This window comes from Salvelinus sp. IW2-2015, linkage group LG19 (assembly GCF_002910315.2).
Source record: "Salvelinus sp. IW2-2015 linkage group LG19, ASM291031v2, whole genome shotgun sequence".
NCBI classification, from domain to species: Eukaryota; Metazoa; Chordata; class Actinopteri; order Salmoniformes; family Salmonidae; genus Salvelinus; species Salvelinus sp. IW2-2015.
This window is the reverse complement of record NC_036859.1, coordinates 28,533,046-28,548,167: the sequence shown is the minus strand read 5'-3', so window position 1 is coordinate 28,548,167 and position 15,122 is coordinate 28,533,046. Positions and strand designations below refer to the sequence as shown.

Sequence of the window (15,122 nt, the reverse complement as noted above, 5' to 3'; positions counted from 1 at the left end):
CATACTCATCCATATATTTAAATCAAATCAAATTTTATTAGTCACATACAATGGTTAGCAGATGTTAATGCGAGTGTAGCGAAATGCTTGTGCTTCTAGTTCCGACAATGCAGTAATAACCAACAAGTAATCTAACCTAACAATTCCACAACTACTACCTTATACACACACAAGTGTAAAGGGATAAAGAATATGTACATAAAGATATATGAATGAGTGGTGGTACAGAACGGATAGGCAAGATGCAGTAGATGGTATAGAGTACGGTATATACATATGAGATGAGTACTGTAGGGTATGTAAACATAAAGTGGCATAGTTTAAGTGGCTAGTGGTACATGTTATCATAAGATGGCAAGATGCAGTAGATGATATAGAGTACAGTATATACATATGAGATGGGTAATGTAGGGTATGTAAACATTATATTAAGTGGCATTGTTTAAAAGTGGCTAGTGGTACATTTTTACATAATTTCCATCAATTCCCATTTTTAAAGTGGCTGGAGTTGAGTCAGTATGTTGGCAGCGGCCGCTAAATGTTAGTGGTGGCTGTTTAACAGTCTGATGGCCTTAGAGATAGAAGCTGTTTTTCAGTCTCTCGGTCCCTGCTTTGATGCACCTGTACTGACCTCGCCTCTGGATGACGCGGGTGAACAGGCAGTGGCTTGGGTGGTTGTTGTCCTTGATGATCTTATATATACATATTCTCATTCACCCCTTTAGATTTGTGTGTATTAGGTAGTTGTTGGGAAATTGTTAGATGACTTGTGAGATATTACTGCACTGTCAGAACTAGAAGCACAAGCATTTCGCTACATTCACATTAACATCTGCTAACCATGTGTATGTGACCAATAATATTTGATTAAATTGATTTGGTAGGCCGTCATTGTAAATAAGAATTTGTTCTTAAATGACTTGCCTAGTTAAATATAAAATGAAAAAAAAATGTGTGGTGCCATTTGTAAAGCCATCCCCTGGGCAAAAACTTGTTCAATCAACGTTGTTTCCACGTCATTTCAACCCAAACAATCTAATGGATGACGTTGAATCAACATGGGAAACTAACTGGATTTACAAAATGTCCTCAACGTAAGGGCATTTTGTTCTTTTAACCTAAATCCAATGACATGGTGACATTCGTTGTTGATTTCACATTGAATTCACGTGAGTTGACAACTCAATCAAATGTAATAAAAATTAGACGTTGAACTGATATCTGTGTCCAGTGGGAGGTGTCTTGATCAGTCCAGGAGAATATAATTAGGCTCGCACATATCACATACACCGTATGCAGTGAAACATGAGAGCACATGCACAGACTCATGCACACACCTTCACACGCCAGCACACACACAGACACACATTCACACATACACACATTCAAACACACACGAACACACACACATTCAACAAAGACATACATCACACACACACACATACACACACGCACATACACACCCACACACACACACACAGATGACAATATAAGAAACGTGCAGCCTTACTTTGATTTCTCCAGTCTTCTGAATGACACCCGCGTCCTGTTCCACAAAGTCCTGGTCCCTGGGGGAGAAGACAGGAATGTTTGACGAGGGCTGTACCTAACCATCTCCCTTCCTCCATCTCCACCTCCCCCTCCTCTTCCCCTCTTCCCCATCCTCCATCGCCACTCCATCCATTCTCTTTAGTATGTCAGTCATACAGACATAGCATATGGAACCAGAGGCAGGCTGTCCGTGAACACGTGTGTGGTGTGTGTGTGTGTGGTGTGTGTGTGTGTGTGTGTGTGTTGTGTGTGTGTGTGTTGTGTGTGTGGTGTGTGGTGTGTGTGTGTGTGTGTGTGTGTGGTGTGTTGTGTGTGTGTGTGGTGTGTGTGTGTGTGAGAATATACCAACTGAGCATGTGCAAAGGGGTAGGGGTTGCGTGTAGATGGAGAATGAGTCAGAGAGGGCGGGAGGGAAGAGAGGGATGAGAGAAGGAGAGGACATGAAAGAGAGGTGCAGTCGTATTTCCAGGGAAGACATAAGAAGCTTGCCCATCCTTGACAGGAGAATGAACTACCTCTTCCTCTTCCTACCATACCTGATTTAGCACCGTGAAAGGTTAACAATCATAAGAAATAATGGGAATGTGCCATTCCTCAAGGACATGCTGTTCCTTAAACATTTCCATGACACCGAATGTATCTGTCATTGCAGAGTTAATATCACAGTGCTGTGTTACACTTAACCCCGCGCTCTCTCTATGCCAATGACTGTTTTCTTCAAGCTGCAGTATGGGCCATGCCTATGTGCTGTGACTTTTCAATTTGAAGCCTAACTGCCAGGTGAAAATCTCAGGGCTCAGAGGGCTGTAGTAAAATAGCCTTGTTTGAGAATGACTGTAATATAAATAGGACTGCAGTGTTAATGCAACACTATTGGCTCACCTGAAGACTCTCACCAATTGTGGAGTTCAATACAATACAGTTCTATGAAAGAGTTTAAACATTTGGCCCAATGCAAATTCTACACTGCAACTTTTCTTTAATGTAGTATACAGTAGGCTTATATAAAAGATCATCATAAATGGCAGGTTTACAAAAAATAATACAATGTGCAGTTAAAAGGCTATTCATAAGCCTACTATACATTTGCGGCATCCTATTAATATTTTCGTGATGGTCAAGAATTCCATTTTAGAATTTAATTAATTCCAGTCAATTTTAAATTAACCAATTGCTGTCTGTCTGTCTAAAATACATGTTATTGCTGGTGTATGTCCGTGAATATTGCATGCATAGACCAGCTACTGTACATTGAAAAGAGGTGAAACACTCGCTGCTTTGTTGCCTCTTACTGACCATTCATAAAAAAGCATCCCTTCAAAAATTATATTACTTAAATTGCATAGATGGGTCAGAAATTAACACGAACTCACTCTATTATGGATGATGGGTCAATGTATGTAGGCCTACAAGGAGATTTTCGTCAACTAAACATTCCCTAATCCGTTATCGTTACCAACCTCTCACTGCAGGGTGCCCGTTGCCTTGGCGTCCGCAAGCAATCCAGTACAAAACGCATCATCTCTGCGGTACTCGCTCTCCCATCGCATCCCCAGGTACCCGACTAGATCTTGGCTGCGGTCCCGTGCACAAGGTGGGATCCCAAAGCGATTATCCGATTAGGTTTGGCTAGTTCGGTTATCTACCTTGAAATAACCGTGGTTGACTCTGTTTTTAGTAAACTGGCGCTGCTCCTAAATTTGACCATTTATCCTTGCCTCTTCCGACTCCATCATTGAGAGGTACAGTAGCTGCTTTTTCATCACGTGGGGGAGTCGACCCTTGAGACGGGATGAGTTCAGAGGCGCGGTACAAACATAACTGATTTGCGCTGTTTAAGTTGTCACTGTGCTACATGACAGAAGTTATACAGACCTTTGTATGATGAAAAATKTATATTTATAACAAGCTATTATGCTGACGCAGAAAACCTCCAATAAGTCACATTGGACCAAGAGACAGGATGCTGCTGAATGTTGGTGATACAAATATGCACTTTGGAGTGACAGTAGCTGGAATAGAATAAATTAAACTGTGTGCCTTTCTCATTATCCTATAAATAGCAAGGCAATAACTCCCAACACACAGAAGAAAAAAAAACTTTCTTAGAAGATTTTATGAAAGGCTGTCAATGTTTGTCATTAATTCTGGTCTGTAGAAAAATGTCTCGAAGCATACGGTGCTACTTAATTAGCTTGGCTTCTAATTKCCTGTAGCATAAATTGTGTATTATACAGGCTATGATGATGATTTGTAACAAAGGGAACACTTTACACATGTAAAATCCAAACAACCGTCTTTTTTTTACTACTGTACAGTATTTTTGCACAACAATATCTGTAATCGTCATAATTTCCCAAATAAGGTTACAAATATCTACAAAAACAATAAGGGGGAACAAATGCAATAGGCTACATTAGGAAGTATGAGGTTACTGTGCGAGACAAAATACAACAGTGAAAACTCACAATGGAGTAAACATTTGACTTGGCTACAGTAGTTCATGGCTGAATGTCAATGGAATTAGAGGTTGGTGAATGAATTTGGCCTTGGTGAGGTTATAGATGCTACTTCTACCTAATAGTATGTCAGTATGTGACTGCATTTAGTTAGCAAATGGACATTGAATGAATGAGAAACTATCGCTATGCATGTCAAGGTTGAGTAGGATTCACATGGCGTACATATTCACTCAATGTGAATTAAGAAAACAAAACACACAAGCTTCATTCAATTAGACTTCATCTGTGATATTTGGTGGAGCAACAGACAATTAAAAGCATACTTACAAGAAATAGGTTCGTTTTGACTCACTGGTTTAACCAGTGAGTCAAAATCTAATAAGTTAAATAAAAAATTTTTTTTTTAAATGTCACAGATTTTGCAGTAAAACCTAAATTACTTCTTCACCGCCCCTTCTCTCAACATTACTTTGAGGCCTGACTGACTGGATGGTAAAGCGAAATGACGCATAATCCCTCCCCAGGCTCAAAGGAAGATTCACCCCAATGAGAAAGTCAGTGTCCTCTAAAGTTCATCCTTTATAGAGTCTGTTTCCTCCTCTTCTTCCTCTGCTCCAGTCTCTTCTTCTTCCTCTTCACGGTCCTCTAACTCTTCCTCCTTCTCTTCTTCCTCCTCTTCTTCAGGCTCGTCTTTTGTCTGCTCTTTCCTCCCCATCTCTTCCACCTCTAGTTTCTTCCTCTCCTGTTCCTCCTGGGACACCTTCATCTTTTTCTCTGGATCCTACAAAACATGAAACAGCCATTTTAACAAACCACAGGAATTAGCATTTTTACAGTTTGTAGTGTACTGTTAGGCAACGTTGCAAATATGTCTTCATAAGGATCTGAAACCAAACTAGTGAATTTATTCAGACAAATAATCCTGTAACAAATTGTCAGATAACAAATTGGGGTTAGGGGAATGCGACTCAAGAGACACCAGTGTGAATACCCACTGGGCACACACTGTTTGAATCAACGTTGTTTCCACGTCATTTTAATGAAATAACGTTGAACCAACGTGGAATAGACGTTGAATTGATGTCTGTGCCCAGTGGGTATGTATTAAAGTTTGAACCTGAGAGGTGAGTACCACTGACCTTAGTCTGACCCCAGGTCTCATTGCCAACCTCTTCTGCCAGCGTAGCGTCGTCTGTGATCAGGAAGTTATCGAAGATGGTCCCAGATTTCACCTGTGACAGCAATGAACATGTCTGAATTACTCAAAATATTTCTGGGAAAAAATATTATTTCAGGGATGCATTTTCTCTTTTCAATTAAAAAGGAAAAATAGAGCCTTTGTAAATAATGATCACAAACGGAATAATTTTCAATAAGATTCCACTCTTTAGCATTACGTGTCAATAATTAAGGTATTGAAACGACTGAATAAGGTCCTCCACAGTACCTGCCACAGGTCCAGGCCAATGACGCCGATGCTGTCGAATCTGTATATTTCAGAGTCTGCGCTGTATTCTGGATTGTCAATCTCAGGATGCACCCATTTGCCCTTGTAGTCAGGGTTATCGATCTTGTGGGGTTTCCATTCGCCCTGAGWAGGCAAACAAATCAATTAAACAGCTGTTCATATGACTGAAGTGGCAATAGAGAAAACTACCGTCATACTCGATGTCTCATAATCAAAAAACAAAATGTGGTCCTGTCATGTGTATAGGGCCAGGAAACACCTTAGCCCCAGTTATGAAGTGTCTGACTGCTTGCCTTATAGTCAGGGTTGGAGACCATGGGTGGCTCCCATTCACCGTCCATCTCATTGTCCCAATCCTCAGGCTTCTTAGCGTCAGGGTCAGCAATGTTCTCTGGCCTATCCCAGTCCTGACAAATGACAACATTGAATCAKTAACCCCACATTAACAAAGTGAAAATCATTAAAGACATTCTACTCATAAAAGATTGACAAAAGGGATTGCTTTTGCATCAAGAGTAGCTGGCTAGATACCTGGTCGGCCAGTCAGTTTCTGCCATTGTCCTGCCAATACAATAATGTGGCTTGCTTGCATTGTTGAATGCAGAAACAGCCATGGGTCTCTAGACAGAGTGTCTACCGTTATCTACTCACCTCTGGTTTCTTATCGTCGGGGTCCTCCACCCTCTCCCTCTCGTCCCAGTCATCTGGCTTCACAGCCTCTGGGTCCTTGACCTTCTTAGGAGGCAGAATATCCCAGTCCTCCTCCAGACTTCCAGACTCCACTTTCTTGTTGTCAATCTTCACCTCGTACATGTTGTCAGGGTTCAGGATCAGAGTGTACAGATGAGTGTACTCATCATCCTGGAAAACAAAAGAAAGAACATTGATTTGATCCACCCAATGTGGACGTCACATGTCGAAAAAAGCACATTTGTGACATATGCTTTACCTTGCACCTGACGTCCTTGCTGATGAGGTGATTCCTGCCCTTGTAGTTGATAATGACATGAACTTTCTTGGTGCCTGGGCCACAGATGTCTGGACCTGGATATGGGAAAACCCCTATGATTAGCGGTACAAATTAAATATACAACCGGAACAATTTATCTACATGTTGAATGAAGGTACGGTGTAACAAGTGGTTATCAATCATTTTGCTAGTACCATCATTATCTCATTGGTAATGGACTTTACCGAACATGATGTTGTATTTGGAGTCTCCATGCATGTCTGCCTGGTCAAGGTCAGCGGGGAATAGTTTGATGTAGCCTCCCCCACAGTCGATGTTCTGCTCATGCTTCACAGTGAACTGGATCACCAGGGTCTTGCCCTGGTTGCTGAAGGGCTCAAATCGAGCAGAAGAAGAGTAGAAGCGGGCATCCTGGCTGGTCTGGAGACCTGAGGGGAATAAGATATGTTTTGGACTGTTTCAACTTCGGAGTTACCTCCTGCTCCACAGTCGAGAGGAAAAGCAGAAATGTGTAAGAGACTGATTCTGAAATTCTCAGAACAATGGTGGGGTCACGAAACTGACTGACCAGATGAGGTGTAGGCAGTCATTGTAAAATAAGAATTTGTTAACTGACTTCCTCTGGATTAAAAGTTTAATACAAATATTTTATCACATGGTCTTAATGTCAGAGGAATCAAATTATTGGACAAGCTTATCTTTAGCGTGCAGACCTTAAACTGCATGAAGCCTCAGGTTCATGACACGATAGTTACCTTTGTCTTTCTCTGGATCTCCATAGAATTTCCCAGGTGTCAAGACAAATTCCCCGTAGTCAGACCTATGGCTGGATTCAACCCACCGGGTAGTCCAAGCATCTGACAGCAAAAACAGAATCAAATACTAGAAAGGCCACAATATTGGCATAGTTGAATACAAATTCAGCTAACGTTAAAGGTTTATTCAAGCACTAGGCTAGCGTCACCCGTTGGCTAGGTAGATACATTTAATTAGCTGGCTAACTTGATAGCTAGCCAGCCATCATTTTGTAAGCGACTCAGTGTGGATAAAAAGCAAACTAAACATACATTATTGCAGCTAACGAAGCATAGCTAGCTATTGTCGTTTCATCATTATGGTTAGATTAGCTCACTGACAGTTAGCTAGGCTAGTTCGACATTTCCAGATGAATTTGGCAATAACGGCAGCCTACACGAAATTAATGGAACTCACCCCCATCTTCAAACTGCTCTTTAAAATACAGCGATGGTTCAGCACTGGCTAGTGCAATCAGTGCACCGAATAGCACCGACCCTCGCATGACGTGTCTTGCTAAATTTAAAATGATAGTTGACGAGCCTGCTAAACGCAGTTTCCCCACTCCCTGTCCGTCTGGCCAATCAGTCTTCTCTGAACAAATGTCCGATTTTCATTGGTTGACAGGGAAGCTGAGCCCTTGATGCTGTGGTACAGCTAATGTACCATACTGTATTCAATAAACTACACAAATTTGCCAAACTCAATTTGGTATTATCGCTGGCCTGAAGCATCAAACTGCACCCACCACTGATATATAGGAACCACCTTCAAGTCATTTTCTCAGCTAATAGTTAATGTAGCAAATATGAAAAATGGCACAGATCGATTATGTACAAATTCCTTTATTGGTTCTGGACAATGAAGTTAAGACACATACTGGTTTTATTTGCCAAGCTAAAGTAGAACACATGTACAATTTAATGAAGTTTATTTTTATACATGTCTCCAAACAAATGGAGAAATTATAAATTCAAGCCAGTGATGCACTGCTTTCTTCAGGACAACTGTAGGTCAGTGGTAATGACAGTTCCTGCACACCCTCCTGACCAAACACTAGAAGGAAGGAAAAAAAGACAAGTGAGCCAAGTAAAGTCACTGGTAGGCTGAAACATTAGGAATCATTGGGGAGAGATCAGAATTCTTATTGTCATCAAGATCTCAGGGAGAGAGTTCAAGAATTGAATCATCATTTGCTAACCCCACAATATAACTATGGTTCATACAGACCAGAGGGGTATACTACAAAGCAGGATCAGCAAGTTAGCATTAGCCAGCTAACATTGATACAACTATATTGACAGGTCCATCAAGCAAGCTAAACCTGATATGGGTTTTTGGTTGCAGTCAATTACGGTGCCCATTTCAAGCTGATCTTGAAATGGGCACAGTAAAGTACTGAATATTTTAGGTAAGATTGTAGACCAACTCATTGAGCCCACTGAAATATGCCCCTCGTGTAAAGGGTAAGACACGGAATCAGTGAGCCAGTGGCAGATACTGAAAAATGCTTTCTGCATGCGTAAAATAACATACCCGCTCAGTTGATTCACACATGTTGAGGGAATTTATTGCATATTCATCTCGTCCTCCAACACACCCTTGGAACCTGGAGTGGGAATAAGCAATGGGTTCAGGGGCAGCACACAAGAACAGATATTCACCATTAAACCCTCAGAAATAAATGGAACGGTTGGAGTATAATCAGTGTACTCATATGGCAGAATCTTTTCATCACTGGCTGTTGAAATGTAAAGGCAGTTTTGCTCAAGCGCTTACTTTTACTGGTGTCACAATGTTGACATCAACCAGGATCAGTCAGTCCCACCTCACCATGCCTGAAATTGGGAATTTGTCAAGAAGCCATATTTAAAATCAAATCTAATAGCCAATACATCAGATAGGAGCAAAAGACAATGCTGATAGTTCCTCATGTTTAATCTGCTGGACTATGCAGTCATTGTATCAGCCATGGTTGAAAATTATGCTTGCAGCCAAAGTAAACAGGACTCACCATCAATGGTTCCTTGATCATTATGGCTGGATATTCAGACTATGGGACTCCAGCTGGAGGCAAACCTGAAACAAAGTTTGATCAAGATTGTTTCAGAGGGGTGGCATTTTAGAAAATTATAGCAGCAGACCATTTCATGGATCTAAGATCCGTCAGTCTCAGATTCCCAATGATACTTTAATCAACGGCATAGCTAGTAAAAAAATTCATAACAGCTAAGGGTTTCCATGAAAACATACCAGGATTGAGCGATCCCCTGGTTCCTCGGGGTCAGCAAGAAGTTAAGCTAAAAGGAAAACGTTCACTATTAAATTTGTCCAGTCATAAAATGTCAACCACATAGTTTAATAGATAGCCATCAGTTTGAAAATGTGTCAGAAATCACTTCTGTCCACTACTCTTATTCAAATATTCATCACAGGCTAAATATGAATTATAATGAGTTATCATCAATGTGTGCCATACCTGATTGTAAACCATTAGGCAGATACATTAGTAATCCAGGATCACGTGTGTTGTACTTCATAATCTGAAAATTTAGAGGGACGGTTAGATATCACAGACGTTATAGTGGAATGAAAAGTTGTATCCAATCCATGTCTTGTCAGTAAAGTTGGCGTTTCCTCAGACGTCTCAGATGTCCCTACCAACATGTTCTTCATCACATCAGACACGGATTAAATTCCAGACAATTTACTTAAATATTTAGAATGTGTTGATTCTGAAGTAAAGTCGGCTGTTGTGTGAGAGATGTAGCCAAGCTATAGTAGTTAGTGTCAACAAGTTCTTGCACACATGGCAGGCCAAGCATGCACCTTGACTTAACGTTACACGCAAGTAAAATACTAATAGCAAAGCTGGCCACCAAGCACAATGTTAATTTGATACCAGTATATTGTTCCTCATTTCAAGTTAAACTATTTGGTAAAAACATAATCGAATAGTTACCCTTTTTTGAAGAGCACAATATGAAGCTCATTTCAACGGCTGAGTTCAGCGCGGAAAAGAATTTCAGACGGGGTGACGTTAGTATTTGTACTGTGCCCCCGCTGGCTTGTGGGTAAAATTGGCGTCACATTACATGACGTTGTGCGCTATGTTGTTTATGCTTTGTTGAATGCTATTCTGGATCCTTGGGACGTCCCAACTCTGACGTTGCCCCATTGCAGTAAATGGTTAAGGTAAGGGTTAACGTTAKGGTTAGGCAAGGGTTATGGTTAAGGTAAGGGCAGGGCAGGAGTTAAGGTTAGAGTAGGGACGTTCCAAAGATCCCGGGTCACCCGCCATTCCACTCGCTAGTGCTTCGTTCCATCAGATAACCTTTATGGTGCTTCTGGTATGGCGTCTACCATGTAATGCCATAATTATACCTAAACACAGCTATCCACCTAAACGTGGAGAAACGAAATACATGGTTGCAAGCCGTCAGCACTAACCAGGTAGCTAAGTGAACAGACAGTAAATGTGTTAGCTAGCTAGGTGGGGTAGCTGGTTAGAAATCTGCATGGGGTCCCACTGTGGGGGCATTGCTTGACAGACCTGATAAACCTAACCACGGCCACAAATGAAAATCATAGCCAAGCCAGCTAGCTCACAGGTAAACAATAGCTTGTTTTGAATTGCTGTTTCCTAAATCCCTAAAAAGCCTAATATTAGGAGTGTGTAGTCTATTGTCAGACAACCATTTCAAGTCATCTGTATTTATGAACTCAGAAATCTAGCTAAAGTTATAAAAAATCTATATATGTTGGAGAAAGTTTCAGTGCCAACCGATTTCAGTACCAACCGAAATGTGGTATTGTTAGCTGGGTAACTCAATGATCTAACTTACCCCCTGGTGTGTATGTGTTGTGGTTTCAGGCTGTGGAGATAGCCAGTGGGTAATGATGGAGCAGGAGGAAGTGCGGGACACAATTGGTCAGGCCAGACACTCTCTCTTTGGATGCAACAACAAGAGGTTAGTGTGTGCTAATGAATGCTTTATAGATGTTGTCTAGTGCTCTTCAAAATCATTACCATGTCACTCATCACTGTTCAACAAATTGGGCATGATCTTCTCACCCTTAATTTAATATTTGATTAAAATGGCATACAGGGGGGATAAAAGGCAACGACAAAACAGCACTGACGAGGATAGAGGGGAAGTACAAGAGAATGACTGGGATGAAAACTATGAATGTGACAGCAACATATCATATTTCGAAGATGAGATGGATCGACTTTTGGACCCGTAAGTACAATAAGTTTCACTATTACGACTTCTCTCACATCATTCCTTGACGACTACAGTACTGATACATATCATAGCTAGCTGTATGTGCAAATCTTATGGAATGCAGCATACACCTTGAATTATGTGTTTGTGTTGGGCCACTCATTCTCAGTAAGCATGTGATATTGTATATGATTTTTTTTTTATCACAGAATTGTATTTCTTGACTATTAAAGATGAAGGGCTATTCACTTGTGCTAGGGATGTCACAATAAACAGATTTTGCTTCACCCTGACTACATTTTTTCATTGATTTGTTTTCAGAGAGGAAAATAAAGACTGTTGGACAGAACCTTCAGAGACTGTAGACGGCAATGGGGCAGCAGTTACAGAGACTAGAGGGAGGGAAGACTCCCTGTCCAATGGAACAGAAGTTATAGAGCTTAGAGTGGGCAGTGATTCTCCTCCCTGTAGGACAGCAGTTATAGAGACTAGAGGGAAGGATGACTCCCCTCCCAAAGCGACAGTCTCTTCACAGTCCAGAGTAAGGTTTCCCTCGTCTTCCTCCTTAATAGATTCCGATTTCAAAGAAGAGTTGGATCAACTTATGGACCAGTGAGTTGAATCAGTTTCAGTATTATAACTTGTCTCATAAAATGCAATCCCTTGACCACTACATGTGATATTATGCCTTCAAATGATGGTATGATTATTATTTTCTCACACATAAATTTGTTCCTTGACTATTATATATTTGCATGTACTAGGGATGTCACAATTAACTGATTTTGCTCACTCTTATCCTTTTTTGTCTTTGATACTTTTCAGAGAGGAAGATGAAGACGGTTGGACAGAACATTCAGAGACTGTAGACGGGAATGATTCCCCGTCCAATGGGACAGACTCTTCACAGCCCAGAGTAAGGGGTTCCTCCCCTCTCTCCACTGAGGCTTCAGAGTCCAGTGAGGAGGATGAAGACACATTTTCCTTTGAGACAGAAGCCATAGAGACCAGAGCTTCAAAAAAGAGAAAAACCATCTCCAGCCCTAAAGGAACACAGAAAAAGGGGCAAAAGAAGGCCAGGCCTCCATCCCCTCCCCTCTGGTTATCCAGCCCTGCCAAATCCAGAAGGAACGCTCATGCAGCCACACCTCTTATCATTGGGTCAGAGAGGAGGTGGAAGACTGAGGATGAACCAGACCAAGAGCCTAAACTGTTCCCATTCGAACCAGCTAGGACTCCTGGACCCCAGCTAGACACTTCAAATAACTACACTGTTCTAGAGCTCTTCCAGCTCTTCTTCAGTAATGACATTGTTGATACTCTCTGCTCAAACACCAACAAGAATGCCAAGAGAAGACATGAACAGGGATTTAAACCTGTATCTGTGGAGGAAATGTACAACTACCTCAGCATTGTAATCTATATGGGTCTGCTGAATGTGCACACTGTATCAGACTACTGGGTCCCGAACAGGTTGTATGGTATTCCTTTTTGCCGTACAGTCATGACTATGACAAGATTTCGGGCAATCACCTATTCACTGCACATGAGTGACCCAGCAGAGGATGAGGAAAACGACAAGAAGAAGGGGACTGCAGGGTATGATTGGCTCATGAGAATCAAACCTCTCAAAGACCAGATATTGGCGGCATGCAGAGCCTTCTACCACCCATTCCAGAACCTTTCCATTGATGAGCGTACGGTGCGCTCCAAGGCCCGCCACGGCCTCAAACAATACATTAMATCCAAGCCCTACAGGTATGGATTCAAGCTGTATGTTTTAGCAGATTCAAGAAATGGCTATACCTGCGAATTCAATGTCTTTATGAGCAAGAACCAATCTGCTTCAGGAAAAGGGGAGAGCTATGACGCTGTCATGGACCTGTTGAATATCCCTCACTTGGGCACTGGGTACCACATTTACGTTGATAATTATTTCACCAGCGCCACTCTCTTCCGTGACCTGTACAAGAACAAATTAGGAGCTTGTGGAACCATACGTGAAAACCGTGTGGGCCTCGCTGGTATTCAAGAGAACAGTATGCCACCCAGAGCAAAGAGAGGGACCATCCGCTGGCTTCGTGACGGGGAGCTGCTCTTCACCAAGTGGATGGACGCACGACCAGTCATCATGTGTACCACCATCCATAAAGCCTTTGCAAAGGAGCAGGTGCAACGACGCAAGAGGTTAGAGGATGGCACCTGGACAACAGAGCCTGTACCCGCCCCAGCGCCAATCAAGTCCTACAACAAGTATATGGGGGGTGTGGACCTGTCTGATTCCCTTATCAAATGCTACAGTGTGGCACAGAAAACCATGAAGTGGTACAAGACCTTCTTCTACCACTTTGTAGATGTTGCTGTGGTGAACAGCTGGCTCATGCACAAGGACATGGCCGTGACTAAGAACACAAAGCCCATGGCCCAAAAACAGTTCAGGGAGAAGCTGTGTTCGCAGCTTGCTGACATTGCACTGAAAAGAGATGTTCAGGAGGAGAGGGGCGAGGAGCAGAAGAAACAACCGAGCGAACAGCGATTGGAAATGCAGGGTGAAAAGCATGGTGAAAAACAGGATGAAAAGCAGGGTGAAGAAGAGGAAGAGGTGGAAGTTGGTTTATTGTGCTGTCCTGTGCCCACAAAAGATCCCATCACTGTTGCGTTGTGTAATAAAGCTTCTGAGGGAAGGAGGCAGTGTCATTTGTGTAAGCACAAGACCATTTGGCAGTGCGAGTCCTGCAAGGTGGCACTCTGCATAATACCAGATAGGAACTGCTTCAGAATATGGCATGTGAAAAAAGACAATGACGAGCAAGATTCAAGTTAGTAGTTTATTTTCGTTCCAGGGGTTAGGCCTACAGGATTTCTGAATTGGTGGGATGTATAGGGAATTGTTGCGCCTATATATTGTCACACATTGGGCCAGTAACCGAAAGGTCGCTGGTTTGAATACCTGATCCGACAAGGTGAAAAATCTGTCGACGTGCCTTTGAGCAAGGCACTGTACCCTAATTTGCCCCAGGGGCGCCATACGACTATGGCTGGCCCTGTAAATCAACAGATTTCACTGCACCTATCTGGTGTATGTGATGACAAAACTATATTTTTTATTTTTTATTCAAATGTATTTGTGTTCACCACAAATGTTTGCTTATGGTTGCCAATAGTTTTGTGCGGTAAACACATGGCTTGCTATAACTGCCAAAAGCTCAACAATGATTTCTATATCACATATCAGGAATTGCTGAACAAAAAAACATTGGAAGACATTTTGCTGTCCATTAGAAAATTAGCAACTGTTTTTTTTATTGATCATTTTGGAAATTGTTTCAGATCATTCTGAATTTGTTGTTCACCTTTATGCTTTGGAATTGCCACTTTGGGAACATTTCAGCTTGCCTGCTTTGGTTACCAGGGTTTGTGTTAATAAATAAAAACATCTATAACATTCCCTCTGTATTCTTTCCATTTTATTTAATTGTTTCATTAAATTTTGAAATGTACGCAACGAATTGAACTATGTTTCTTTTTTTAGGTGTCTTGTTTTGACATATTATCTTATGTCTCCAATAATGTACAATATTAGTGGGGGATAGTATCTGATGGATTAACAGAATCTGATAGGAACAGTATATAATTGATTCAGTTTG

General features: G+C 41.6%; 2 protein-coding genes and 4 non-coding genes across 11 annotated transcripts; 1 reads left to right on the top strand and 5 right to left on the bottom strand.

Moving 5' to 3' along the window:
• Positions 1–3,830: 3,830 nt before the first annotated feature.
• Positions 3,831–10,296, bottom strand: LOC111979208 (calreticulin). Of its 3 annotated transcripts, XM_024009591.1 has the most exons (15): positions 10,209–10,296; positions 9,726–9,789; positions 9,500–9,546; positions 9,261–9,325; positions 9,026–9,084; positions 8,783–8,855; positions 7,664–8,302; positions 7,207–7,308; positions 6,676–6,879; positions 6,431–6,525; positions 6,133–6,342; positions 5,775–5,888; positions 5,461–5,604; positions 5,153–5,245; positions 3,831–4,794 (listed from the first exon to the last, which is right to left on the bottom strand). In XM_024009591.1, the coding sequence occupies exons 7-15, from the start codon at positions 7,749–7,751 to the stop codon at positions 4,579–4,581; spliced, it is 1,266 nt and encodes a 421-aa protein (XP_023865359.1). In that variant the 5' UTR covers positions 7,752–8,302; positions 8,783–8,855; positions 9,026–9,084; positions 9,261–9,325; positions 9,500–9,546; positions 9,726–9,789; positions 10,209–10,296; the 3' UTR covers positions 3,831–4,578. The 3 variants fall into 3 exon arrangements, 2 of the variants coding, with proteins under 2 accessions (XP_023865359.1, XP_070305040.1); XM_070448939.1 differs by lacking the exon at positions 9,726–9,789 and having other exon boundaries at positions 10,209–10,266; XR_011481592.1 differs by lacking the exons at positions 3,831–4,794; positions 5,153–5,245; positions 5,461–5,604; ... (4 more) ...; positions 7,207–7,308; positions 7,664–8,302 and having other exon boundaries at positions 8,309–8,855.
• LOC111979851 (small nucleolar RNA SNORD47) lies at positions 8,917–8,989 on the bottom strand. Its single transcript, XR_002879385.1, has one exon. It is a non-coding gene; the product is annotated as a small nucleolar RNA SNORD47 (small nucleolar RNA).
• LOC111979853 (small nucleolar RNA snR60/Z15/Z230/Z193/J17) lies at positions 9,135–9,215 on the bottom strand. Its single transcript, XR_002879387.1, has one exon. It is a non-coding gene; the product is annotated as a small nucleolar RNA snR60/Z15/Z230/Z193/J17 (small nucleolar RNA).
• Positions 9,614–9,684, bottom strand: LOC111979856 (small nucleolar RNA SNORD75). The gene has a single exon (XR_002879390.1). It is a non-coding gene; the product is annotated as a small nucleolar RNA SNORD75 (small nucleolar RNA).
• Positions 9,856–9,935, bottom strand: LOC111979852 (small nucleolar RNA SNORD74). Its single transcript, XR_002879386.1, has one exon. It is a non-coding gene; the product is annotated as a small nucleolar RNA SNORD74 (small nucleolar RNA).
• Positions 10,297–10,342: 46 nt separating the features above from the next.
• Positions 10,343–14,923, top strand: LOC111979674 (piggyBac transposable element-derived protein 4-like). 4 transcript variants are annotated; one of them, XM_024010296.1, is made up of 5 exons: positions 10,343–10,441; positions 11,121–11,217; positions 11,356–11,490; positions 11,797–12,087; positions 12,301–14,923. In XM_024010296.1, exons 2-5 carry the CDS (start codon positions 11,144–11,146, stop codon positions 14,297–14,299), a joined length of 2,499 nt encoding a protein of 832 aa, XP_023866064.1. In that variant the 5' UTR covers positions 10,343–10,441; positions 11,121–11,143; the 3' UTR covers positions 14,300–14,923. The 4 variants fall into 4 exon arrangements, with proteins under 4 accessions (XP_023866064.1, XP_023866066.1, XP_023866063.1 ...); XM_024010298.2 differs by lacking the exon at positions 10,343–10,441 and adding an exon at positions 10,449–10,699; XM_024010295.2 differs by lacking the exon at positions 10,343–10,441 and adding an exon at positions 10,449–10,857.
• Positions 14,924–15,122: the final 199 nt, after the last annotated feature.